The sequence below is a fragment of the Bombina bombina genome, chromosome 2 (genome assembly GCF_027579735.1).
Source record: "Bombina bombina isolate aBomBom1 chromosome 2, aBomBom1.pri, whole genome shotgun sequence".
NCBI lineage: Eukaryota > Metazoa > Chordata > Amphibia > Anura > Bombinatoridae > Bombina > Bombina bombina.
In genome coordinates this window covers 62,872,651-62,899,452 of record NC_069500.1, presented here as the reverse complement: position 1 = coordinate 62,899,452, position 26,802 = coordinate 62,872,651, and the positions used below count along the sequence as shown (strand labels likewise).

Here is a 26,802-nt window from a genome sequence, read left to right as displayed (position 1 = left end):
GTCCAGAAAAGCGAACCTTAGGAACTGATGATGTTCTTTGTGGATAGGAATATGTAGGTACGCATCCTTTAGATCCACGGTAGTCATAAATTGACTTTCCTGAATAGTGGGTAGAATCGTTCGAATGGTTTCCATCTTGAACGATGGTACCCTAAGAAATTTGTTTAGGATCTTCAAATCCAAAATTGGTCTGAAAGTTCCCTCTTTTTTGGGAACTACGAACAGATTGGAATAAAATCCCATTCCTTGTTCCTTTATTGGAACTGGGTGTATCACTCCCATCTTTAACAGGTCTTCTACACAATGTAAGAACGCCTGTCTCTTTATTTGGTTTGAGGATAAGTGAGACATGTGGAACCTTCCCCTTGGGGGTAGTTCCCTGAATTCCAGGAGATAACCCTGAGAAACTATTTCTAGCGCCCAGGGATCCTGAACATCTCTTGCCCAAGCCTGAGCAAAGAGAGAGAGTCTGCCCCCCACTAGATCCGGTCCCGGATCGGGGGCTACTCCTTCATGCTGTTTTGTTAGCAGCGGCAGGCTTCTTGGCCTGCTTACCCTTGTTCCAGCCTTGCATCGGTTTCCAGGCTGGTTTGGGTTGTGAGGCATTACCCTCTTGCTTAGAGGATGCAGAATTAGAGGCCGGTCCGTTCCTGAAATTGCGAAAGGAACGAAAATTAGACTTATTTTTGGCCTTGAAAAGGCCTATCTTGTGGAAGGGCGTGGCCCTTTCCCCCAGTGATGTCTGAAATAATCTCTTTCAATTCTGGTCCAAATAGAGTTTTACCTTTGAAAGGGATGTTAAGCAATTTTGTCTTGGATGACACATCCGCTGACCAAGACTTTAGCCAAAGCGCTCTGCGCGCCACGATAGCAAACCCTGAATTTTTCGCCGCTAATCTAGCTAATTGCAAAGCGGCATCTAAAATAAAAGAGTTAGCCAACTTAAGTGCGTGAACTCTGTCCATAACCTCCTCATATGGAGTCTCTCTACTAAGCGAGTTTTCTAGTTCCTCGAACCAGAACCACGCTGCTGTAGTGACAGGAACAATGCACGAAATGGGTTGTAGAAGGTAACCTTGCTGTACAAAAATCTTTTTAAGCAAACCCTCCAATTTTTTATCCATAGGATCTTTGAAAGCACAACTATCTTCGATAGGAATAGTAGTGCGTTTGTTTAGAGTAGAAACTGCCCCCTCGACCTTAGGGACTGTCTGCCATAAGTCCTTTCTGGGGTCGACCATAGGAAATAATTTCTTAAATATAGGGGGGGAACAAAAGGTATGCCGGGCTTTTCCCACTCCTTAGTTACTATGTCCACCACCCGCTTGGGTATAGGAAAAGCGTCGGGGTGCACCGGAACCTCTAGGAACTTGTCCATCTTGCATAATTTCTCTGGAATGACCAAGTTGTCACAATCATCCAGAGTAGATAACACCTCCTTAAGCAGTGCGCGGAGATGTTCTAATTTAAATTTAAAATGTCACAACATCAGGTTCAGCTTGTTGAGAAATTTTTCCTGAATCTGAAATTTCCCCATCTGACAAAACCTCCCTCATGTCCCCTTCAGATTGGTGTGAGGGTATGACAGAACAATTATCATCAGCGCCCTCCTGCTCTTCAGTGTTTAAAACAGAGCAATCACGCTTTCTCTGATAAGTAGGCATTTTGGATAAAATATTTGTTATGGAGTTATCCATTACAGTCGTTAATTGTTGCATGGTAATAAGCATTGGCGCACTAGATGTACTAGGGGCCTCCTGTGTGGGCAAAACTGGTGTAGACACAGTAGGAGATGATGTAGTATCATGTTTACTCCCCTCATCTGAGGAATCATCTTGGGCAATTTCATTATCTGTGGCAGTACTGTCCTTACTTTGTTTGGACGCTATGGCACAATTATCACATAAATTTAAATGGGGAGACACATTGGCTTTCATACATATAGAACATAGCTTATCCGAAGGCACAGACATGTTAAACAGGCTTAAACTTGTGAACAAAGCACAAAAAACGTTTTAAAACAAAACCGTTACTGTCTCTTTAAATTTTAAACAGAAAACACTTTATTACTGAATATGTGAAAAAGTATGAAGGAATTGTTCAAAAATTACCAAAATTTCACCACAGTGTCTTAAAGCATTAAGAGTATTGCACACCAAATTTCAGAGCTTTAACCCTTAAAATAACGGAACCGGAGCCGTTTACAAATTTAACCCCTATACAGTCCCAGCTATAGCATTTGCTGAGACCTAACCAAGCCCAGAGGGGAATACGATACCAATTGACGCCTTCTAGAAGCTTTTCCAGCAAATTTCAGATCCTCACACATGCATCTGCATGCCCTGCTCTCAAAAAACAACTGCGCAGTAATGGCGCGAAAATGAGGCTCAGTCTACAACTAGGAAGGCCCCCTGACTGGAAAAGGTGTCTAACACAGTGCCTGCCGTTTAATAAAGTTCCCCAAGTTTATAAATGTGAATTGTCAGCATAAATATGAATAAAATGCCCAAATAAAGCAATCGATTTAGCCCATAAAAATGTCTACCTGTTTTTTAGCCCATATTAAGCCCTTTATTCTGTTTGTTTGACTAAGAAAATGGCTTACCGGTCCCCATGAGGGGAAATGACAGCCTTCCAGCATTACATGGTCTTGTTAGAAATATGGCTAGTCATACCTTAAGCAGAAAAGTCTGCTAACTGTTTCCCCCAACTGAAGTTACTTCATCTCAACAGTCCTATGTGGAAACAGCAATCGATTTTAGTTACTGTCTGCTAAAATCATCTTCCTCTCACAAACAGAAATCTTCATCCTTTTCTGTTTCAGAGTAAATAGTACATACCAGCACTATTTTAAAATAACAAACACTTGATAGAAGAATAAAAACTACATTTAAACACCAAAAAACTCTTAACCATCTCCGTGGAGATGTTGCCTGTGCAACGGCAAAGAGAATGACTGGGGTGGGCGGAGCCTAGGAGGGACTATATGGCCAGCTTTGCTGGGACTCTTTGCCATTTCCTGTTGGGGAAGAGATATCCCACAAGTAAGGATGACGCCGGACACACCAATGTTGGAGAAAAAATACAAACAACCCCCCAACAGTAAAACCCACCACACACACAACCAACCCCCCAAATAAAATATTAACTAAGCTCCCCATTGCCCTGAAAATGGCATTTAGATGGGCATTGCCCTTAAAAGGGCATTTAGCTCTAGTGCAGCCCAAAGCCCTAACCTAAAAATACACCCACCCAATACATCCTTAAAAAAAACCTAACCCTCTGAAGATCGACTTACTGTTCTGAAGACCGGACATCCATCCTCAAGGAAGCGGCAGAGGTCTTCATCCAACCGGCCGAAGTCCTCAACGAAGCCGGGAGAAGTCTTCATCCAAGCCGGGCGAAGTGGTTTTTTTGTAATTTAACTAATTTAATTTATTTAATTGTAGTGTAGTGTTAGGTGTTAGTGTAACTTAGGTTAGGTTTTATTTTACAGGTCAATTTGTATTTATTTTAGCTAGGTAGTTATTAAAACATAATTTATGTAAGAACTTACCTGATAAATTCATTTCTTTCATATTAGCAAGAGTCCATGAGCTAGTGACGTATGGGATATACATTCCTACCAGGAGGGGCAAAGTTTCCCAAACCTTAAAATGCCTATAAATACACCCCTCACCACACCCACAAATCAGTTTAACGCATAGCCAAGAAGTGGGGTGATAAGAAAAAAGTGTGAAAGCATAAAAAATAAGGAATTGTAATAATTGTGCTTTATACAAAAAAATCATAACCACCACAAAAAGGGTGGGCCTCATGGACTCTTGCTAATATGAAAGAAATGAATTTATCAGGTAAGTTCTTACATAAATTATGTTTTCTTTCATGTAATTAGCAAGAGTCCATGAGCTAGTGACGTATGGGATAATGACTACACAAGATGTGGATCTTCCACGCAAGAGTCACTAGAGAGGGAGGGATAAAATAAAGACAGCCAATTCCGCTGAAAATAATCCACACCCAAAATAAAGTTTAAATCTTATAATGAAAAAAACTGAAATTATAAGCAGAAGAATCAAACTGAAACAGCTGCCTGAAGTACTTTTCTACCAAAAACTGCTTCAGAAGAAGAAATACATCAAAATGGTAGAATTTAGTAAAAGTATGCAAAGAAGACCAAGTTGCTGCTTTGCAAATCTGATCAACCGAAGCTTCATTCCTAAACGCCCAGGAAGTAGAAACTGACCTAGTAGAATGAGCTGTAATCCTTTGAGGCGGAGTTTTACCCGACTCGACATAAGCATGATGAATTCAAGATTTCAACCAAGATGCCAAAGAAATGGCAGAGGCCTTCTGACCTTTCCTAGAACCGGAAAAGATAACAAATAGACTAGAAGTCTTTCGGACATTCTTAGTAGCTTCAACATAATATTTCAAAGCTCTAACTACATCCAAAGAATGCAATGATTTCTCCTTAGAATTCTTAGGATTAGGACATAATGAAGGAACCACAATTTCTCTACTAATGTTGTTAGAATTCACAACCTTAGGTAAAAATTGAAAAGAAGTTCGCAACACCACCTTATCCTGATGAAAAATCAGAAAAAGGAGACTCACAAGAAAGAGCAGATCATTCGGAAACTCTTCTAGCAGAAGAGATGGCCAAAAGAAACAAAACTTTCCAAGAAAGTAATTTAATGTCCAATGAATGCATAGGTTCAAATGGAGGAGCTTGAAGAGCCCCCAGAACCAAATTCAAACTCCAAGGAGGAGAAATTGACTTAATGACAGGTTTTATACGAACCAAAGCTTGTACAAAACAATGAATATCAGGAAGATTAGCAATCTTTCTGTGAAAAAGAACAGAAAGAGCAGAGATTTGTCCTTTCAATGAACTTGCAGACAAACCTTTATCCAAACCATCCTGAAGAAACTGTAAAATTCTTGGAATTCTAAAAGAATGCCAGGAAAAATGATGAGAAAGACACCAAGAAATGTAAGTCTTCCAGACTCTATAATATATCTTCCTAGATACAGATTTACGAGCCTGTAACATAGTATTAATCACAGAGTCAGAGAAACCTCTTTGACTAAGAATCAAGCGTTCAATCCCCATACCTTTAAATTTAAGGATTTGAGATCCTGATGGAAAAAAGGACCTTGCGACAGAAGGTCTGGTCTTAACGGAAGAGTCCACGGTTGGCAAGAGGCCATCCGGACAAGATCCGCATACCAAAACCTGTGAGGCCATGCTGGAGCCACCAGCAGAACAAACGAGCATTCCTTCAGAATCTTGGAGATTACTCTTGGAAGAAGAACTAGAGGCGGAAAGATATAGGCAGGATGATACTTCCAAGGAAGTGACAATGCATCCACTGCTTCCGCTTGAGGATCCCTGGATCTGGACAGATACCTGGGAAGTTTCTTGTTTAGATGAGAAGCCATCAGATCTATTTCTGGAAGTCCCCACATTTGAACAATCTGAAGAAATACCTCTGGGTGAAGAGACCATTCGCCCGGATGTAACGTTTGGCGACTGAGATAATCCGCTTCCCAATTGTCTATACCTGGGATATGAACCGCAGAAACTAGACAGGAGCTGGATTCCGCCCATACCAGTATTCGAGATACTTCTTTCATAGCCAGAGGACTGTGAGTCCCTCCTTGATGATTGATGTATGCCACAGTTGTGACATTGTCTGTCTGAAAACAAATGAACGATTCTCTCTTTAGAAGAGGCCATGACTGAAGAGCTCTGAAACTTTGCACGGAGTTCCAAAATATTGATTGGTAATCTCACCTCCTGAGATTCCCAAACCCCTTGTGCTGTCAGAGACCCCCAAACAGCTCCCCAACCTGTCAGACTTGCATCTGTTGAAATTACAGTCCAGGTCGGAAGAACAAAAGAAGCCCCCTGAACTAAACGATGGTGATCTGTCCACCACGTCAGAGAGTGTCGTACAATCGGTTTTAAAGATATTAATTGAGATATCTTTGTGTAATCCCTGCACCACTGGTTCAGCATACAGAGCTGAAGAGGTCGCATGTGAAAACGAGCAAAGGGGATCGCGTCCGATGCAGCAGTCATAAGACCTAGAATTTCCATGCATAAGGCTACCGAAGGGAATGATTGTGATTGAAGGTTCCGACAAGCTGAGATCAATTTTAGACGTCTCTTGTCTGTCAAAGACAGAGTCATGGACACTGAATCTATCTGGAAACCTAAAAAGGTTACCCTTGTCTGAGGAATTAATGAACTTTTCGGTAAATTGATCCTCCAACCATGATCTTGAAGAAACAACACAAGTCGATTCGTATGAGATTCTGCTAAATGTGAAGACTGAGCAAGTACCAAGATATCGTCCAAATAAGGAAATACCACAATACCCTGTTCTCTGATTACAGACAGAAGGGCACCGAGAACCTTTGTAAAAATCCTTGGAGCTGTTGCTAGGCCAAACGGCAGAGCCACAAACTGGTAATGTCAAGTCAAATAAATGTTTGAATACATATATTTAGAACTTTTATATAAAAGTGCCCAACCATAGCTTAGAGTGTCACAGAAAATAAGACTTACTTACCCCAGGACACTCATCTACATGTAGTAGAAAGCCAAACCAGTACTGAAACTAGAATCAGTAGAGGTAATGGTATATATAAGAGTATATCGTCGATCTGAAAAGGGAGGTAAGAGATGAATCTCTACGACCGATAACAGAGAACCTATGAAATAGACCCCGTAGAAGGAGATCATTGAATTCAAATAGGCAATACTCTCCTCACATCCCTCTGACATTCACTGCACGCTGAGAGGAAAACCAGGCTCCAACCTGCTGCGGAGCGCATATCAACGTAGAATCTAGCACAAACTTACTTTACTTGTAAAACTGATTTGTGGGTGTGGTGAGGGGTGTATTTATAGGCATTTTAAGGTTTGGGAAACTTTGCCCCTCCTGGTAGGAATGTATATCCCATACGTCACTAGCTCATGGACTCTTGCTAATTACATGAAAGAAATAGTTAATAACTATTTAATAACTATTCTACCTAGTTAAAATAAATACAAACTTGTCTGTAAAATAAAAATAAACCCTAAATAGTTAATTATAGTAATTTTCTTTAAATTGATTTAAATTATATTTAAGTTAGGGGGTGTTAGGGTTAGACTTAGATTTAGGGGTTAATACATTTAATATAGTGGCGGCGATGTTAGGGGCGGCAGATTAGGGGTTAATAATATTTAACTAGTGTTTGCGAGGTGAGAGTGCGGCGGTTTAGGGGTTAATATGTTTATTCTAGTGGCGGCGATGTCCGTAGCGGCAGATTAGGGGTTAAAAATTTTATTATAGTGTTTGCGATGTGGGAGGGAGTTTATGGGTGTTAGTGTACTTTTTAGCACTTTAGTTATAAGTTTATGCTACAGCGTTGTACTGTAAAACTCATAACTACTGACTTTAGAATGCGTTATGGATCTTGGAGGTAGAGGATGTACCACTCACTTTTTGGCCTCCCAGGACAGACTTGTAATACCAGCGCTATGGAAGTCCCATAGAAAAAACAAAATTTATGCTTACCTGATAAATTTCTTTCTCTTGTGGTTCATCCGTTACTTGTGGGATATTCTCCTTCCCAACAGGAAGCTGCAAGAGGACACCCACAGCAGAGCTGTCTATATAGCTCCTCCCTTAACTGCCACCCCCAGTCATTCGACCGAAGACAAGCAAGAAAAAGGAGAAACTATAGGGTGCAGTGGTGACTGTAGTTTACACCTGGATAAAAACACCTGGATACACCACAAAAGAAAGAAATTTATCTGGTAAGGTGTATCCAGTCCACGGATTCATCCATTACTTGTGGGATACCAATACCAAAGCTTTAGGACACGGATGAAGGGAGGGACAAGGCAGGCACTTAAACGGAAGGCACCACTGCCTGCAAGACCTTTCTCCCAAAAATAGCCTCCGAGGAAGCAAAAGTATCAAATTTGTAGAATTTAGAAAAAGTATGAAGCGAAGACCAAGTCGCCGCCTTACAAATCTGTTCAACAGAGGCCTCATGTTTAAAAGCCCATGTGGAAGCTACCGCTCTAGTAGAATGAGCTGTAATTCTTTGAGGAGGCTGCTGGCCAGCAGTCTCATAAGCTAAACGGATTATGCTTCTCAGCCAAAAAGAAAGAGAAGTTGCCGAAGCCTTTTGGCCTCTCCTCTTTCCAGAGTAGACGACAAACAATGCAGATGTTTGACGAAAATCCTTAGTAGCTTGCAAATAAAACTTTAAAGCATGAACCACGTCAAGATTGTGTAACAGACGTTCCTTCTTTGAAGAAGGATTAGGACACAGTGACGGAACAACAATTTCCTGATTGATATTCCTATTAAATACTACCTTAGGAAGAAACCCAGGTCTGGTACGCAAAACTACCTTATCTGCATGGAAGATCAGATAAGTGGAATCACACTGCAAAGCAGATAACTTTGAAACTCTTCGAGCTGAAGAGATAGCTACTAAAAACAGAACTTTCCAAGATAAAAGCTTGATATCTATGGAATGCAAGGGTTCAAACGGAACCCCTTGAAGAACTTTAAGAACTAAATTTAAAATCCATGGCGGAGCAACAGGTTTAAACACAGGCCTGATTCTAACCAAAGCCTGACAAAACGCCTGAACGTCTGGAACATCAGCCAGGCGCTTGTGCAAAAGAATAGACAGAGCAGAAATCTGTCCCTTTAAGGAACTAGCCGATAATCCCTTTTCCAATCCTTCTTGGAGAAAAGATAGTATCCTAGGAATCATGACCTTACTCCACGACTAACCCTTGGATTCACACCAATGAAGATATTTACACCATATCTTATGATAGATTTTCTTGGTGACAGGCTTTCAAGCCTGAATCAAGGTATCAATGACCGACTCGGAGAAACCACGTTTTGATAAAATCAAGCGTTCAATCTCCAAGCAGTCAGACGCAGAGAAAACAAAATTTATGCTTACCTGATAAATTCCTTTCTCCTGTAGTGTAGTCAGTCCACGGGTCATCCATTACTTATGGGATTATATCTCCTTCCTAACAGGAAGTGCAAGAGGATCACCCAAGCAGAGCTGCTATATAGCTCCTCCCCCCTACGTCATATCCAGTCATTCGACCGAAACCAAACGAGAAAGGAGAAACTATAGGGTGCAGTGGTGACTGGAGTATAATTTAAAATTTAGACCTGCCATAAAAAACAGGGCGGGCCGTGGACTGACTACACTACAGGAGAAAGGAATTTATCAGGTAAGCATAAATTTTGTTTTCTCCTGTTAAGTGTAGTCAGTCCACGGGTCATCCATTACTTATGGGATACCAATACCAAAGCTAAAAGTACACGGATGACGGGAGGGACAGGCAGGATCTTTATACGGAAGGAACCACTGCCTGAAGAACCTTTCTCCCAAAAACAGCCTCCGAAGAAGCAAAAGTGTCAAATTTGTAAAATTTGGAAAAAGTGTGAAGTGAAGACCAAGTCGCAGCCTTGCAAATCTGTTCAACAGAGGCCTCATTTTTAAAGGCCCAAGTGGAAGCCACAGCTCTGGTAGAATGAGCTGTAATTCTTTCAGGAGGCTGCTGTCCAGCAGTCTCATAGGCTAAACATATTATACTACGAAGCCAGAAGGAGAGAGAGGTAGCCGAAGCCTTTTGACCTCTCCTCTGTCCAGAATAGACGACAAACAGGGAAGAAGTTTGTCGAAAATCTTTAGTTGCCTGCAAATAAAATTTCAGGGCACGGACAACGTCCAGATTGTGCAGAAGTCGTTCCTTCTTTGAGGAAGGATTAGGGCACAATGAAGGAACAACAATCTCTTGATTGATATTCCTGTTAGTGACTACCTCAGGTAAGAACCCAGGTTTAGTACGCAGAACTACCTTGTCTGAATGAAAAATCAGATAAGGAGAATCACAATGTAAGGCAGATAACTCAGAGACTCTTCGAGCCGAGGAAATAGCCATTAAAAACAGAACTTTCCAAGATAACAGCTTGATATCAATGGAATGAAGGGGTTCAAACGGAACACCCTGTAAAACGTTAAGAACTAAGTTTAAGCTCCATGGCGGAGCAACAGTTTTAAACACAGGCTTAATCCTGGCCAAAGCCTGACAAAAAGCCTGAACGTCTGGAACTTCTGACAGACGTTTGTGTAAAAGGATGGACAAAGCTGAGATCTGTCCCTTTAACGAACTAGTGGATAAACCCTTTTCTAAACCTTCTTGTAGAAAAGACAATATCCTAGGAATCCTAACCTTACTCCATGAGTAACTCTTGGATTCGCACCAATGCAAGTATTTGTGCCATATTTTATGGTAAATTTTCCTGGTAACAGGCTTCCTAGCCTGTATCAAGGTATCAATCACTGACTCCGAGAATCCACGCTTTGATAGAATCAAGCGTTCAATCTCCATGCAGTCAGCCTCAGAGAAATTAGATTTGGATGTTTGAAAGGACCCTGCACCAGAAGGTCCTGTCTCAGAGGTAGAGACCATGGTGGACAGGACGACATGTCCACTAGGTCTGCATACCAGGTCCTGCGTGGCCACGCAGGCGCTATTAGAATCACCGATGCTCTCTCCTGTTTGATCCTGGCAATCAATCGAGGAAGCATCGGGAAGGGTGGAAACACATAAGCCATGTTGAAGACCCAAGGTGCTGTCAGAGCATCTATCAGAACCGCTCCCGGGTCTCTGGACCTGGATCCGTAATAAGGAAGTTTGGCGTTCTGACGAGACGCCATGAGATCCAGATCTGGTTTGCCCCAACGCCGAAGTATTTGGGCAAAGACCTCCGGATGAAGTTCCCACTCCCCCGGATGAAAAGTCTGGCGACTTAGATAATCCGCTTCCCAGTTATCCACGCCTGGGATGTGGATCGCTGATAGGTGGCAAGAGTGAGACTCTGCCCAGTGAATTATCTTTGAGACTTCCATCATTGCTAGGGAACTCCTTGTCCCTCCCTGATGGTTGATGTAAGCCACAGTCGTGATGTTGTCCGACTGAAACCTGATGAACCTCAGAGTTGCTAACTGAGGCCAAGCCAGAAGGGCATTGAAAACTGCTCTTAATTCCAGAATATTTATGGGAAGGAGACTCTCCTCCTGAGTCCAAGATCCCTGAGTCTTCATGGAATTCCAGACAGCGCCCCAAACTATCAGGCTGGCGTCTGTTGTTACAATCGTCCAATCTGGCCTGCTGAAGGGCATCCCCTTGGATAGGTGTGGCCGAGAGAGCCACCATAGAAGAGAGTTTCTGGTCTCTTGATCCAGATTCAGCATAGGGGACAAATCTGAGTAATCCCCATTCCACTGACTTAGCATGCACAATTGCAGTGGTCTGAGATGCAGGCGTGCAAAGGGTACTATGTCCATTGCCGCTACCATTAAGCCGATTACCTCCATGCATTGAGCCACTGACGGGTGTGGAATGGAATGAAGGACCCGGCAAGCATTTAGAAGTTTTGTTAACCTGACCTCTGTCAGATAAATCTTCATTTCTACAGAATCTATAAGAGTCCCTAGGAAGGGAATTCTTGTGAGTGGCGATAGAGAACTCTTTTCTTCGTTCACTTTCCACCCATGTGACCTTAGAAATGCCAGTACTAACTCTGTATGAGACTTGGCAGTTTGGAAACTTGACGCTTGTATCAGAATGTCGTCTAGGTACGGAGCTACCGATATTCCTCGCGGTCTTAGTACCGCCAGAAGAGAACCCAGAACCTTTGTAAAGATTCTTGGAGCAGTAGCTAATTCGAAGGGAAGAGCTACAAACTGGTAATGCCTGTCTAGGAAGGCAAACCTTAGATACCGGTAATGATCTTTGTGAATCGGTATGTGAAGGTAGGCATCCTTTAAATCCACTGTGGTCATGTACTGACCCTTTTGGATCATGGGTAAGATTGTCCGAATAGTTTCCATTTTGAACGATGGAACTCTTAGGAATTTGTTTAGGATCTTTAAATCCAAGATTGGTCTGAAGGTTCCTTCTTTCTTGGGAACCACAAACAGATTTGAGTAAAACCCTTGTCCGTGTTCCGACCGCGGAACCGGGTGGATCACTCCCATTAGTAAAAGATCTTGTACACAGCGTAGAAACGCCTCTTTCTTTATCTGGTTTGTTGACAACCTTGAAAGATGAAATCTCCCTTTTGGAGGAGAAGTTTTGAAGTCCAGAAGATATCCCTGAGATATGATCTCCAACGCCCAGGGATCCTGAACATCTCTTGCCCAAGCCTGGGCGAAGAGAGAAAGTCTGCCCCCTACTAGATCCGTTTCCGGATTGGGGGCCCTCACTTCATGCTGTCTTAGGGGCAGCAGCAGGTTTTCTGGCCTGCTTGCCCTTGTTCCAGGTCTGGTTAGGTTTCCAGCCCTGTCTGTAGCGGGCAACAGTTCCTTCCTGTTTTGGAGCAGAGGAAGTTGATGCTGCTCCTGCATTGAAGTTACGAAAGGCACGAAAATTAGACTGTCTAGCTCTTGGTTTGGCTCTGTCTTGAGGCAGGGCATGGCCCTTACCTCCAGTAATGTCAGCGATAATTTCTTTCAAACCGGGCCCGAATAATGTCTGCCCTTTGAAAGGTATGTTAAGCAATTTAGATTTAGAAGTCACATCAGCTGACCATGATTTTAGCCACAGCGCTCTGCGCGCCTGAATGGCGAATCCGGAATTCTTAGCCGTAAGTTTAGTTAAATGTACTACGGCATCAGAAATAAATGAATTAGCTAGCTTAAGGGCTTTAAGCTTGTGTGTAATCTCATCCAATGGAGCTGTGTCAAGGGTCTCTTCCAGAGACTCAAACCAGAATGCCGCCGCATCCGTGACAGGCGCAATGCATGCAAGGGGTTGCAATATAAAACCTTGTTGAACAAACATTTTCTTAAGGTAACCCTCTAACTTTTTATCCATTGGATCTGAAAAAGCACAGCTATCCTCCACCGGGATAGTGGTACGCTTAGCTAAAGTAGAAACTGCTCCCTCCACCTTAGGGACCGTTTGCAATAAGTCCCGTGTGGTGGCGTCTATTGGAAACATTTTTCTGAATATAGGAGGGGGTGAGAAAGGCACACCGGGTCTATCCCACTCCTTGTTAACAATTTCAGTAAGTCTTTTAGGTATAGGAAAAACGTCAGTACACGTCGGTACCGCAAAATATTTATCCAACCTACATATTTTCTCTGGGATTGCAACCGTGTTACAATCATTCAGAGCCGCTAACACCTCCCCTAGTAATACACGGAGGTTCTCAAGCTTAAATTTAAAATTTGAAATGTCTGAATCCAGTTTATTTGGATCAGATCCGTCACCCACAGAATGAAGCTCTCCGTCTTCATGTTCTGCAAATTGTGACGCAGTATCAGACATGGCCCTAGCATTATCAGCGCACTCTGTTCTCACCCCAGAGTGGTCTCGTTTACCCCTAAGTTCTGGCAATTTAGATAAAACTTCAGTCATAACATTAGCCATGTCTTGTAAAGTGATTTGTAATGGCCGCCCTGATGTACTTGGCGTTACAATATCACGCACCTCCTGAGCGGGAGATGCAGGTACTGACACGTGAGGCAAGTTAGTCGGCATAACTTCCCCCTCGTTGTCTGGTGAATTTTGCTTAACATGTACAGATTGGCTTTTATTTAAAGTAGCATCAATGCAATTAGTACATAAATTTCTATTGGGCTCCACATTGGCCTTTGAACATATTGCACAAAGAGATTCCTCTGTGTCAGACATGTTTAAACAAACTAGCAATTAGACTAGCAAGCTTGGAAAATACTTTTCAAATGAATTTACAAGCAATATAAAAAACGTTACTGTGCCTTTAAGAAGCACACAAAAAAACTGTCACAGAGATAACAATGAACCGGTTTAGTTATAGCAATCAATTTTTCACATGAAATGCATTAATTTAGCAAAGGATTGCACCCATTAGCAAATGGATTATTAACCCCTTAATACCAAAAAACGAATAACAAATAAAATATATATGTTTTTATCACAGTCAAAGCACAGTCTCACAGGTCTGCTGTGAGTGATTACCTCCCTCAAACTAGTTTTGGAGACCCCTGAGCTCTGTAGAGACGTCCTGGATCATGCAGGGAGAATAAGGAAGACTGTGACTGAATTTTTAATGCGTAGTAAAAGCGCCAAAATAGGCCCCTCCCACTCAAAATACAGCAGTGGGGAAGCTCAGTAAACTGATTTTATTCAAAATAAACGACAGCCAAGTGGAAAATAATGCCCATAAATTTTTCACCAAGTACCTCAGAGAGAAAAACGATTAACCTGCCAGTAAACGTTTTAAATATATGAAATGATAATAAAAGCCTGTTGCTAGTCGCTATCACTGCAGAAAGGCTATAAGTTATATGTATACAGTATTTTCTTAGTGAAGTGCCATTCCCCAGAAATACTTTAGTGCCAACATACATACATAACAGCCTGATACCAGTTGTTACTACTGCATTTAAGGCTGTACTTACATTATATTGGTATTAGCAGTATTTTCTCAGTCAATTCCATTCCTTAGAAAATAATATACTGCAACATACCTCTTTGCAGGTGAACCCTGCCCGCTGTCCCCTGTTCTGAAGTTACCTCGCTCCTCAGAATGGCCGAGAACAGCAAATGGATCTTAGTTACGTCCGCTAAGATCATACACAAACTCAGGTAGATTCTTCTTCTAATACTGCCTGAGAAGAAACAACACACTCCGGTGCTGTTTAAAACAACAAACTTTTGATTGAAGAAATAAAAACTAAATTTAATAACCACACTCCTCTCACACATCCTATCTATTAGTTAGGTGCAAGAGAATGACTGGATATGACGTAGGGGGGAGGAGCTATATAGCAGCTCTGCTTGGGTGATCCTCTTGCACTTCCTGTTAGGGAGGAGATATAATCCCATAAGTAATGGATGACCCGTGGACTGACTACACTTAACAGGAGAAATTAGATTTGGATGTTTGAATGGACCTTGGAGTAGAAGGTCCTGCCTCAGCGGCAGAGTCCATGGTGGAGAGGATGAAATGTCCACCAGATCCGCATACCAAGTCCTGCGTTGCCCCGCAGGTGCTATCAAAATCACGAAGCTCTCTCCTGCTTGATCTTGGCAATCAGACGAGGACGGAGAGGAAACGGTGGAAACACATAAGCCAGGTTGAAGGACCAGGGCACTGCTAGAGCATCTATCAGCGCTGCCTGGGGATCCCTTGACCTGGACCCGTAACAAGGATGCTTGGCGTTCTGACGAGACGCCATCAGATCCAGTTCTGGTTTGCCCCAAAGTTGAATCAGCTGGGCAAATACCTCCGGATGGAGCTCCCACTCCCCCGGATGAAAAGTCTGCCGACTTAGAAAATCCGCCTCCCAGTTCTCTACTCCTGGGATATGGATAGCTGAGAGATGGCAAGAGTGAACCTCTGCCCATAGAATTATCTTGGAAACCTCCATCATTGCCAGGGGACTCCTTGTTCCCCCCTGATGGTCGATATAGGCTACAGTCGTGATATTGTCCGACTGAAATCTGATGAACTTGGCCGCAGCTAGTTGAGGCCAAGCCTGAAGAGCATTGAATATCGCTCTTAGTTCCAGAATGTTTATCGGAAGGAGGCCTTCCTCCTGAGTCCACAAACCCTGAGCCTTCAGGGAGTTCCAGACTGTCATTATAGTCCACTCTGGCCTGCGGAAACTCATTCCCCTGGACAGATGGACCCGAGATAACCACCAGAGAAGAGAATCCCTAGTCTCTTGATCCAGATTTAACAGAGGAGACAAATCTGTGTAGTCCCCATTCCACTGGTTGAGCATGCAAAGTTGCAGTGGTCTGAGATGTAGGCGGGCAAACGGAACTATGTCCATTGCCGCTACCATTAGGCCGATCATTTCCATACACTGAGCCACTGATAGCCGAGAAGTGGAATGAAGAGCACGGCAAGAAGTTAGAAGTTTTGATATCCTGACTTCTGTCAGAAAAATTTTCATTTCTACTGAATCTATCAGAGTTCCTAGGAAGGAAACTCTTGTGAGAGGAGAGAGAGAACTCTTTTCTATGTTCACTTTCCACCCGTGAGACCTCAGAAAGGCCAGAAAAATGTCCGTATGGGACTTGGCGATTTGAAAAGTCGACGCCTGAATCAGTATGTCGTCTAGGTAAGGGGCTACCGCTATGCCCCGCGGCCTTAGAGCCGCCAGAAGGGACCCTAGAACCTTCGTAAAGATTCTTGGTGCCATGGCTAACCCGAAGGGAAGAGCCACAAACTGGTAATGCCTGTCTAGGAAGGCGAACCTGAGGAACTGATGATGATCTCTGTGAATCGGAATATGGACATAAGCATCCTTTAAGTCCACGGTAGTCATATATTGACCCTCCTGGATCATAGGGAGGATGGTTCGGATTGTCTCCATCTTGAAGGATGGGACCCTGAGAAATTTGTTTAAGATCTTGAGATCCGAGATAGGTCTGAAAGTTACCTCTTTTTTGGGAACTATAAACAGGTTTGAATAAAAACCCAGCCCCTGTTCCTCTCTTGGAACTGGGTGGATCACTCCCATAACCAGTAGGTCTTGAACACAACGTAAGAATGCCTCTCTTTTTATCTGGTTTACAGATAGTTGTGAGAGATGAAATCTCCCCTTTGGAGATGAACCTTTGAATTAAAGAAGATATCCCTGGGAAACAATCTCTAGTGCCCAGGGATCCTGGACGTCTCTTGCCCAAGCCTGGGCGATGAGAGAAAGTCTGCCCCCTACTAGATCCGGTCCCGGATCGGGGGCTACTCCTTCATGCTGTCTTAGAGGCAGCCGCAGGTTTCTTGGCCTGTTTCCCCTTGTTCCAAGCCTGGTTAGGTCTCCAGACTGGTTTGGGCTGGGAAAAATTACCCTCTTGTTTTGCATTAGAATAAACTGAGGCTGCGCCACTCTTGAAGTTTCAAAAGGAACGAAAATTATTCTGTTTGGTCCTCTTATTGGACCTATCCTGAGGAAGGGCGTGACCTTTTCCTCCAGTAATATCAGAAATGATCTCCTTCAGACCGGGCCCGAATAGGGTCTGTCCCTTGAAGGGGATGTTAAGAAGCTTAGACTTTGAAATAACGTCTGCTGACCAGGACTTAAGCCATAGCGCCCTACGCGCCAAAATGGCAAAACCTGAATTCTTAGCCGTTAGTTTGGTTAACTGAAAAACGGCGTCAGAAATAAAGGAATTAGCTAACTTAAGAGCTTTAATCCTGTCTAGAATGTCATCTAGCGGAGTCTCCACCTGCAGAGCCTCCTCAAGAGACTCGAACCAAAAAGCCGCTGCAGCAGTAACTGGGGCTATGCATGCAAGAGGCTGGAGAATAAAACCTTGATGAATAAAAATTTTCTTAAGGAGACCCTCCAATTTTTCATCCATAGGATCTAGCAAAGCACAACTGTCCTTGACGGGGATAGTTGTACGCTTAGCTAGGGTAGAGACTGCTCCCTCCACCTTAGGGACCGTCTGCCACGAGTCCCGTACGGCGGCATCTATGGGAAACATCTTTTTGAAAGCAGGAGGGGGAGAGAACGGCACACCTGGTCTAACCCATTCCTTAGTAATAATTTCCGAAAACCTCTTAGGGACTGGAAAAACATCAGTGTGAACAGGCACTGCAAAGTATTTGTCCATTTTACACAATTTCTCTGGAACCACAATGGGGTCACAATCATCCAGAGTCGCTAAAACCTCCCTAAGCAATAAGCGGAGGTGTTCAAGCTTAAATTTAACGCTGTCATTTCAGAATCAGACTGAAGCAACTCCTTCCCCGAGTCTGAAATGTCACCCACAGATAGAAGCTCACCTGCCTCGGCTTCTGAGTATTGTGAGGGTATATCGGACACAGGCATTAAAGCGTCAGAAAGCTCTGTATTAGATCTAGCCCCAGAGCTGTCTCGCTTTCCTTGTAACCCTGGCAGTTTGGAAAATACCTCTGTGAGGGTAGCATTCATAACTACCGCCATGTCCTGTAAGGTAAAAGAATTAGACGCGCTAGATGTACTTTGCGTCACTTGAGCGGGAGTTATAGGTTCTGACACATGGGGAGAGCTAGATGGCATAATCTCCCTTTTTTCAGTCAGAGAATCCCCTGGAGATAAATCTTTAAGCGCCATAATATGGTCTTTATAGTTTATAGAGATTTCAGTACATTTGGTACACATTCTAAGAGGGGGTTCCACCATGGCTTCTAAACATATTGAACAAGGAGTTTCCTCTATGTCAGACATGTTTAACAGACTAGTAATGAGATAAGTAAGCTTGGAAAACACTTTAATAAAGGTGAAACAGCAATTAAACAAAAACGTTAATGTGCCTTTAAGAGAAAAAAAACTAACACTTAAACTGCAAAACAGTGTAAAAATATAGTAAAGTCTTTTAAATTGTTACAGTGTGTGTAAGGGACTAAAGCAACATTGCACCCACTTGCAAATGGATGATTAACCCCTTAGGCCCCAAACCGGATTTAAAAACGTTAAAAAACGTTACAAGACAGTTAAGCACCCTGCCACAGCTCTGCTGAGGCTCCTACCTGCCCTCAAGTACGATTTTGTGCAGAAATAAACCCCTTATAATGGTCTTCAGGTGCCAGAGGACTACTCCAGGGAAGCTGGATGTCTCAGTCTGAATTAAAACTGCGCATTTAGAGCGCTAAAATAGGCCCCTCCCACCATGTACTGGATGCCAGAGGGGCCTTAAGAAAATACTCCTAGGAGTATCTGATTAGCCATGTGGAAACTAGGCCCCTAATAAAGAGTTATCTCCCTCAGAGAAAAAACGTCCTATTTTTGAATTCATGTAAATGTTTAACTGTCACTAAGTAATAAGAGTATTACCCTGTTTTGTAAGCATGATCCCAGTCACTGTTAAATCACTGCATCAGGCTTACCTCAAATACACAAGGCTCTGTCAGCATTTTCTAGCATAGAATTCATCTCTCTAGAAATAAATATACTGAACATACCTCAAAGCAGGTAAACTGCAGACCGTTCCCCCAACTGAAGTTGTCCCATACTCTTCAGTTATGTGTGAGAACAGCAATGGACCTTAGTTACAAACCGCTAAGATCATCAACCTCCAGGCAGAACTCTTCTTCTAATTTCTGCCTGAGAGTAAAACAGTACAACGCCGGTACCGTTTAAAAACAACAAACTTTTGATTGAAGGTAAAACTACACTAAGTCACCACATATCTCTTGATACTTCCTATCTTGTCGAGAGCTGCAAGAGAATGACTGGGGGTGGCAGTTAGGGGAGGAGCTATATAGACAGCTCTGCTGTGGGTCTCCTCTTGCAGCTTCCTGTTGGGAAGGAGAATATCCCACAAGTAATGGATGAACCTGTGGACTGGATACACCTTACAAGAGAAAAGGGTGTACGAAGTTTACGTAAGTCGGTTTGCGGTAAGGCCAAAGAAGTGTGCGGTGCCCCTAAACCTGCAAGACTTGTAATAGCAGCAGTAGTGAAAAAGCAGAGTTAGGACCTGTTAACGCTGCTTTTTCAGCTTAACGCAAAACTCGAAATCTAGCCGAGTGTTTGTTAAAGGGAAGGTAAATACAAAATTAAATATATATACTAATAATATATACAGCAGAATTGCATAATCAACAAATGCATCATAAATAGACTATGCAATAACATTTACTTTTTTCGAACACATTTCAAATTTTCCTTCAACTTCCTTGTCCCTTTTGTCATGTGAGAGCCATCAGTCAATTACAGACTCCAACTTAAACTATGAAACTTGTGTATATATATATATATATATATATATATATATATATATATATATATATATATATATATATATATATATATATATATATATATATATATATAGTAAATGCAATCAATTGTTTATGATCACAATTAAAGTGTCAATCACAATATATCAGCTATCGGCTCCCGAAAATACTGGTTGAATTTGGAGCTGAGTTTTTCAAGTGATCACAATGCTATATTGCATAATTTTTTTTTAAACCCTGTTGCCACAAACAAATTTCCAGAAGAAAAGTTCCCGAAAAGGACTTTGAATACACTCAGGTTAAATTAAATTTTCATGATTCAGATACAGCATGTAATTTTCAACAACTTTCCAATTTACTTCCATTAAAAAAATGTGCACAGTCTTTTATATTTACAATTTTTGAGTCACCAGATCCTACTGAGCATGTGCAAGAATTCACAGACTATACGTATATGCATTTGTGATTGGCTGATTGCTATCTCATGGTACAAGGGGAGTGGAAATATACATAACTTTGAAATTTGTTATAAAAAATTCTACTACTCATTTGAAGTTCAGACTAAGTGCTATTGCATTGTCTTGTTATCTTGCATGTATTGATTATGCAAATCTAATGTGTTGACTGGTCCTTTAACAAACAATCTTTGAAATGGAAACTGAGAGCTCTTCCGAAAAGGACACATGCAATAGCCTATAATACAGCAAAGCTCTATTCATGTAAACCCTTTATTCACTCAACAAGGAAAATACTAATTTACATGTGTGACATTCACCTAATGAGGCCCATTTATCAAGCTCCGTATGGAGCTTGAAGGGCTGTGTTTCTGGCGAGTCGAAACACAAGTTATGGAGCAGTGGGCTAAAGACCGCTGCTCCATAACCCTGTCCGCCTGCTCTGATGAGGCGGACAGGAATCGCCGCAATTCAACCCGATCGAATACGATCGGGTTGATTGACACCTCTCTGCTGGCGGCCTGCAGGGGGTGGCGTTGCACCAGCAGCTCTTGTGAGCTGCTGGTGCAATGCTGAATACGGAGAGCGTATTGCTCTCCGCATTCAGCGATGTCTGTCGGACCTGATCCGCACTGTCGGATCAGGTCCAACAGACATATGATGAATTGGCCTCATTATCTTAACAATGCATCCTCAACACGTATCTTAGCAGGATGGGCATACTTCTATAGACACTTGAAGACAAAAACCATCTACAAAATGACGATTTTATTTTTCATATTTGATTATATTTCTCACTGGCAGGATTGTCACTAACAGTACAGGCGTTATGAAAATTAGGTTTTGAAAGGAATCCTGTTTCCATCCTCACCTCTGCTAACCAATCTAAATCTTGTAGGTTATCTGGATGGGCAGACTGCACTGTTTATCTATTGCTAAATAGGCGTTTGACAACTTTCACAAGGATTCTTTTCAACTATATTTATTTCTCTAGTTTGTTAAAGGCCCGGTTCCATTTTGTCATGAACAGTTAAATAGATGGGGGATACCAGTTTATATGCAAAAGACTTATACATTTATTTTTTATTATTTTACAGGATTTTCATTTAAACATGATTGCACAATTGTGAATGTGTTTTTATAAGGGACAAACCTCCATGCACGCCAAGTCAAAACTCGTTCACGGCAGTGCATATATTGTTGAATTTGTAATCTTGAACGAGCATTCGTGACCATGAGTTTAATAATATATGCACTGTAGTGAATGAGTTTGGACATAGCGGACCTGGAGGCTTGTCCCTAATAAAAACCCGCTCACGATTCTGCAATCTCATTTAAGGGTCTCTTAGAAAAATACAAAGCAGCAAGGAAGCAGGGTCACGAATTACAGGTTTTAAGAAGTAAAAATTCTGGAAAAAAAAACAACAAAATAAAAGTTGTCTTTTCCACCATAGAAGCATATCTACCATATTGTTTACAGTTCACAACAAAATGAAACAGGACCTTAACAAGAAAACGAAATATAGTTTAAAAAAATCCTTGTCAAAATGTTAACACCTATATATGATAGCAAAATAGTGGACTTTCTGACCATCCAAATAGCCTAAAATATACATTTAGATGGGTTAGCAGTGGTGAGAATGGGAACAGATTGCATTAGTTTACTATGAAAGCTGCGACTTGGCGATCTCTTTTAAAAACAAGATTTTCATAACCCCTGTAATGTTTGTGATAACCAACACAGGGCTTGTTTCCACTGAGCCGTAATTAGGTTTGTGTGCGCTCGCAAACCGTTAAATATACTGTCAGAAGCAATATTGTTCACCGACTGCTTCCAACGGCACTTTATAACAACTCCGGCTGCCAAAAACATTTTCGTGTCCCATAAAAAGTATCAGAACCCGCAAATCCTTAAATAATATCAAGTTTCCAATGACAGCGGAAACCGTTAATACACTGTCAGAGGCTGCCGATATATTAACAAAAATTACAACCAGCTCAACTTGGTGTAAAATAGGAAAAAGGAGCTTTTTAAAACCTTTCCATTCCCCCACATCGCAAATAACAATAAAATGTATTAACCTCTAAACTGCCACTCCCCCACATTGCAAAGTACCTATTTAAACTATTATCCCCTAATCCGCCATTCCCCTACATCGCAAATAACTGATCTAATCACTTAGCCCCTAACCTAACACCCCCTAAATTAACGATGAATACAAGGAAACAGCCGCACCACTTGTAATATCCAACTCCTTTATTCCATGTCAAAGAATAAAAAAATCCTAAATTACAATTAAAAAAAATCCTAATATTGCTTTAAAAATAAAACCTAAGATTAAAATAAAATAAATCTTAAAAGTGTGCGGTGACGATCATACGAAGAGGATTCTCCACGCTGGATGGCTCCGTGGTTGCCGGTTCTGTTCCACGGTTACCTCCGCTCTGGATGAAGATAGAAGAGATCCCCGCATGGAAGAAGACCTTCAGCGCCTGGAAGAAGACCTCCGCCGAACTTCAGGAACTGTAAGTACCTATTTGGGGGTTAGACTTAGGTTTTATTTTTTGGGTGGGTTTTGTTTTTAGATTATGGATTTTTTTTATTTTTTTTTAATGGGCTGCAAAAGAGCGGATTGTCCTTTTAAGGGCAGTGCCCATACAAATGCCCCTTTAGGGGCAATGGGTAACTTAGTTTTTTGGTGTTAGGTTTTTTATTTTGGGGGGTTTGGTGGGTTGGGGGATTTACTGTTAGGGGTTAATTTGTATTTTTAGGTAAAAGAGATGATTGCTTTAGGGCAATGCCCTACAAAAGGCCCATTTAAGGACTATTGGTAGTTTAGTCTTAGATTAGGGGTGTTTTTATTTTGGGGGGTATTAGATTAGGTTTAAAAAATATATATTTTTGATAATTTGGTTTATTTTTTTCTGAAATTTTAGACACAATCAAATATGAAATCACACAATTTATAGATGTAGGTGGTCTGAAGTGAGTTTTCCTGCAGATCCCCATAGCTGTATATGATATCACGTAGTCTTGACATTTATAAGTCTCTATACATGTAAAATATGTGCCCTGTTGACTGCATACAGTCTCTCCAATAGGGATGAATGGAGCTTTAATAAATCAGTACCACTGAGACTCTAGAATGTCTCCAGTGGCCATTTCAGAGTGTTTGGTGCAAGCTAAAAGACGGTTTGGAAATGGCTGTGAAAAACAGGTGCCCTAAAAGCCCCTCTAAGGACTCATCAAATGTATAGAGGTGCCGAATTTGATAAGCCAAAACTAGAGATGAAAAGTAGTTGAAAAGCAAGACCAAAATATATTGAGGTAGCAGAGTAGTTTTTGGCTCCATATGGTAAATAGAGTTTTTTTCTAGCAATAGAAAACCTGTCTGGTAGTGCGAGAATCTACCAAAATCATGCTATTGTGATTGTGACAAATCGAAAAGTAGCCTTTTTCACCCAAAAAAACTACTGAAAACGTGTCTCCGACAGACCGTGATTGTGACAAATCGAAAAGTAGCCTTTTTCACCCAAAAAAAACTACTGAAAACGTGTCTCCGACAGACCGTGATTGAGGCCCTAAAGGAACAGGAAACCCCAACATTTTCTTTCGGGATTTGGATAAAACACAATTTTAAACAACTTTCCAATTTACTTTGATTATCTAATTTGATTAATTCTCTTGGTATCCTGAAATAACAGCAATGCACTACAGGCAACGAGCTGAACACTTTTAGTTAGCCAATCACAAGAGACAAATGTGTGCAGGCACCAATCAGCAGCTAGCTCCCACTTGTGTATAGTATATGTGCGTATTCTTTATCAATAAGAGATATCAAAAGAATGAAGCACATTTGAAAATAGAAGTAAATGTAAAAGTGTTTTAAAATTAAATCATGCAAGTTTCAATTTGACTTTCCCATCCCTTTAATGTTTTGAGGATTCAATATTTTAATAGTTATCAAAATATGGAACTAATTATCTGTCAAATCGTTCTACCTTTTGGCCACGTATCTTTGTGAAGGTTATTACAAATAAATAACAAACAACCTGGGAAAGACAAAAAGAAATGAAACCCAGGACATTTTGGTCAGTTGGATCATGTTAGGATCATGCAGGTACTTAGCCGACAACAACTTATTCTGCATTTAGTGAAATAGATAAAAATTGATTTTGGATAAATTGCAGAGAGTTGGGTGTTTTTATACAGCTGTGGAACCATAACTGTGCGATTCATGCTTCATTTATCTTCCAATTGTATTTTGGTATTTTTATCAACACAGACAACTAAGGTAAAAAACAAACTGCTCTTACCCAGGGCCAGTTCCCCTCTGACTCATCACAGACTCTAATTCATCCAGGAAAATGGTGGAGGGTGCATGATATCTAGCAAGCTCAAATAACACCTGGGTACAGAGAATCAGATAAATACAGTTACAAAGCTAGTAGACCCGTTGCAGCCTTATTCCTGTACAATAATGTATACAAAAACCGGCTTACTGGTTTACACAGTGTTCTCTCCAGGGCCCATTTAATGGACACACATCCGGCTGATTTTACTGACCAACCATCAAAAACGTAATACTGAGCTAAAATTAGCTGATGTAAAATGTTTTAAATGTTTGTTGCTCAAACTATCATTAAATCAATTTATGTTAAATTATGCAATTAATGTGTGCTTTGCATAGCTTAAAGTGAAGGTCAATTTTGATGAATTAGTGCCCGGTTTGTAATAATCCTATTAAAAACATGGGCACTTTAATTAATCAAAATTGACATTCACTTGTTTTCTTCAAAAACTTACCTTTTAATCCTGGCAGCCGCTCTAGCGATTCCCCTGGCCGTCGGAAGCCTCTGCAGACGTCAGAAATGACGAATCCGGCTTCCACCAATCACGGCTTTTCCCCCCCCGGGGGAATCTTGGCCTGATGCAACACCGTGATTGGAGGAAGCCGGATTCGTCATTTTGGACCCGCGAAGACGGCTTGCGACGGGCGGAGGAAGGAGCGACTGCCAGGATTAAAAGGTACGTTTTTGAAGTCAACAAGTGAAATGTCAATTTTGATTAATTAAAGTGCCCTTTTTTTTTAATAGGATTATTAAAAACCGGACACTTATTCATCAAAATTGATCTTCACTTTAAGTAACATTTATAAATAGAAAAATAGATTATAAAATTACGTAGTATTACACTGTCCCCACCCAGCTACTTCATAACACCACCTGGCTGGAAAACACTGCTTTGTATGAGGGCTCATGAGCTTGATCTACCTACAATATAGAACTTAAACAAACTAAGAACCTAAATTGTTGCCCTACAATTTTATTAAAGGAACACAAAACCCTATTTTTTCATTCATGATTCAGATAGACCATGTGATTTTAAACAACTTTCCAATTTATTTATATTATCACATTTGTTTTGTTCTCTTGATATCATTTGTTGAAAACATAGGTAGGCTCAGGAGCTGCCGATTGGTGGCTGCACATATATGTCTCATGTTATTGGCTCACCCAATGTATTCAGCTAGGGCCCAGTAGTGCATTGCTGCTTCGTCAACAAAGGATACCAAGAGAATGAAGCAAATTAGGTCATAAAACTGTAAAGTTTAAAATTGCATTCTCAATCTTAATCATGGAAATAAAAAACAAAATTTATGCTTACCTGATCAATTATTTTCTTTCCCGGCATGGAGAGTCCACAAATCCATTCTAATTACTAGTGGGAATTCAACTCCTGGCCACCAGGAGGAGGCAAAGAACACCCCAGCAGAGCTGTTAAATTTTTAAATTGCTTAACCTTAAAGGGACATTAAACCCACATTTTTTCTTTCATGATTCAGATAGAGAATACAATTTTAAACAACTTTCTAATTTACTTCTATTGTTTAATTTGCTTAATTATTTTAATATTCTTTCCTGAAAAGCATATCTAGATAGGCTCAGTAGCTGCTGATTGGTGGCTGCACATAGATACCTTGTGTGATTGGCTGACTCATGTGCATTGCTATTTCTTCAACAAAGGATATCTAAAGAAAGAAGCAAATTAGATAATAGAGGTAAATTGGAATGTTGTCTAAAATTGTATTCTCTGTCTGGATCATGAAAGAAAAATTTGGGGTTTAATGTCCCTTTAAAGGACCAGGGCTATTTTTACATTTCTGCAGTGTTTGTGTTTAGCTGCAATTTTCCTTTTAAGCATTTACTGTACCCACACATATTATACACCGTTTTTCTCGCCATTAAATGGACTTTCTGAAGATACCATTATTTTCATCATTTCTTATAATTTACTATAAAAAATTATAAAATTTGAAAAAAAAAAAAAAACACTTTTTCTAACTTTGACCCCCAAAATCTGTTACACATCTACAACCACCAAAAAACACCCATGCTAAATAGTTTCTAAATTTTGTCCAGAGTTTAGAAATACCCAATGTTTACGTGTTCTTTGCTTTGTTTGCAAGTTATAGGGCAATAAGAACAAGTAGCACTTTGATATTTCCAAACCATTTTCTTTTTTCAAAATTAGCAATAGTTACATTGTAACACTAATATCTAGGCCC

At 41.1% G+C, this 26,802-nt stretch overlaps 1 protein-coding gene across 1 annotated transcript in view; it reads right to left on the bottom strand.

The window, feature by feature from the left end:
- The window catches only part of KATNAL2 (katanin catalytic subunit A1 like 2), a 172,574-nt gene that overhangs the window by 20,754 nt on the left and 125,018 nt on the right, over window positions 1-26,802 (bottom strand). The window contains exon 12 of the mRNA XM_053701085.1: window positions 24,551-24,642. Coding sequence (XP_053557060.1) covers window positions 24,551-24,642 — 92 coding nt within the window. The remainder of the gene's footprint in view (window positions 1-24,550; window positions 24,643-26,802) is intronic.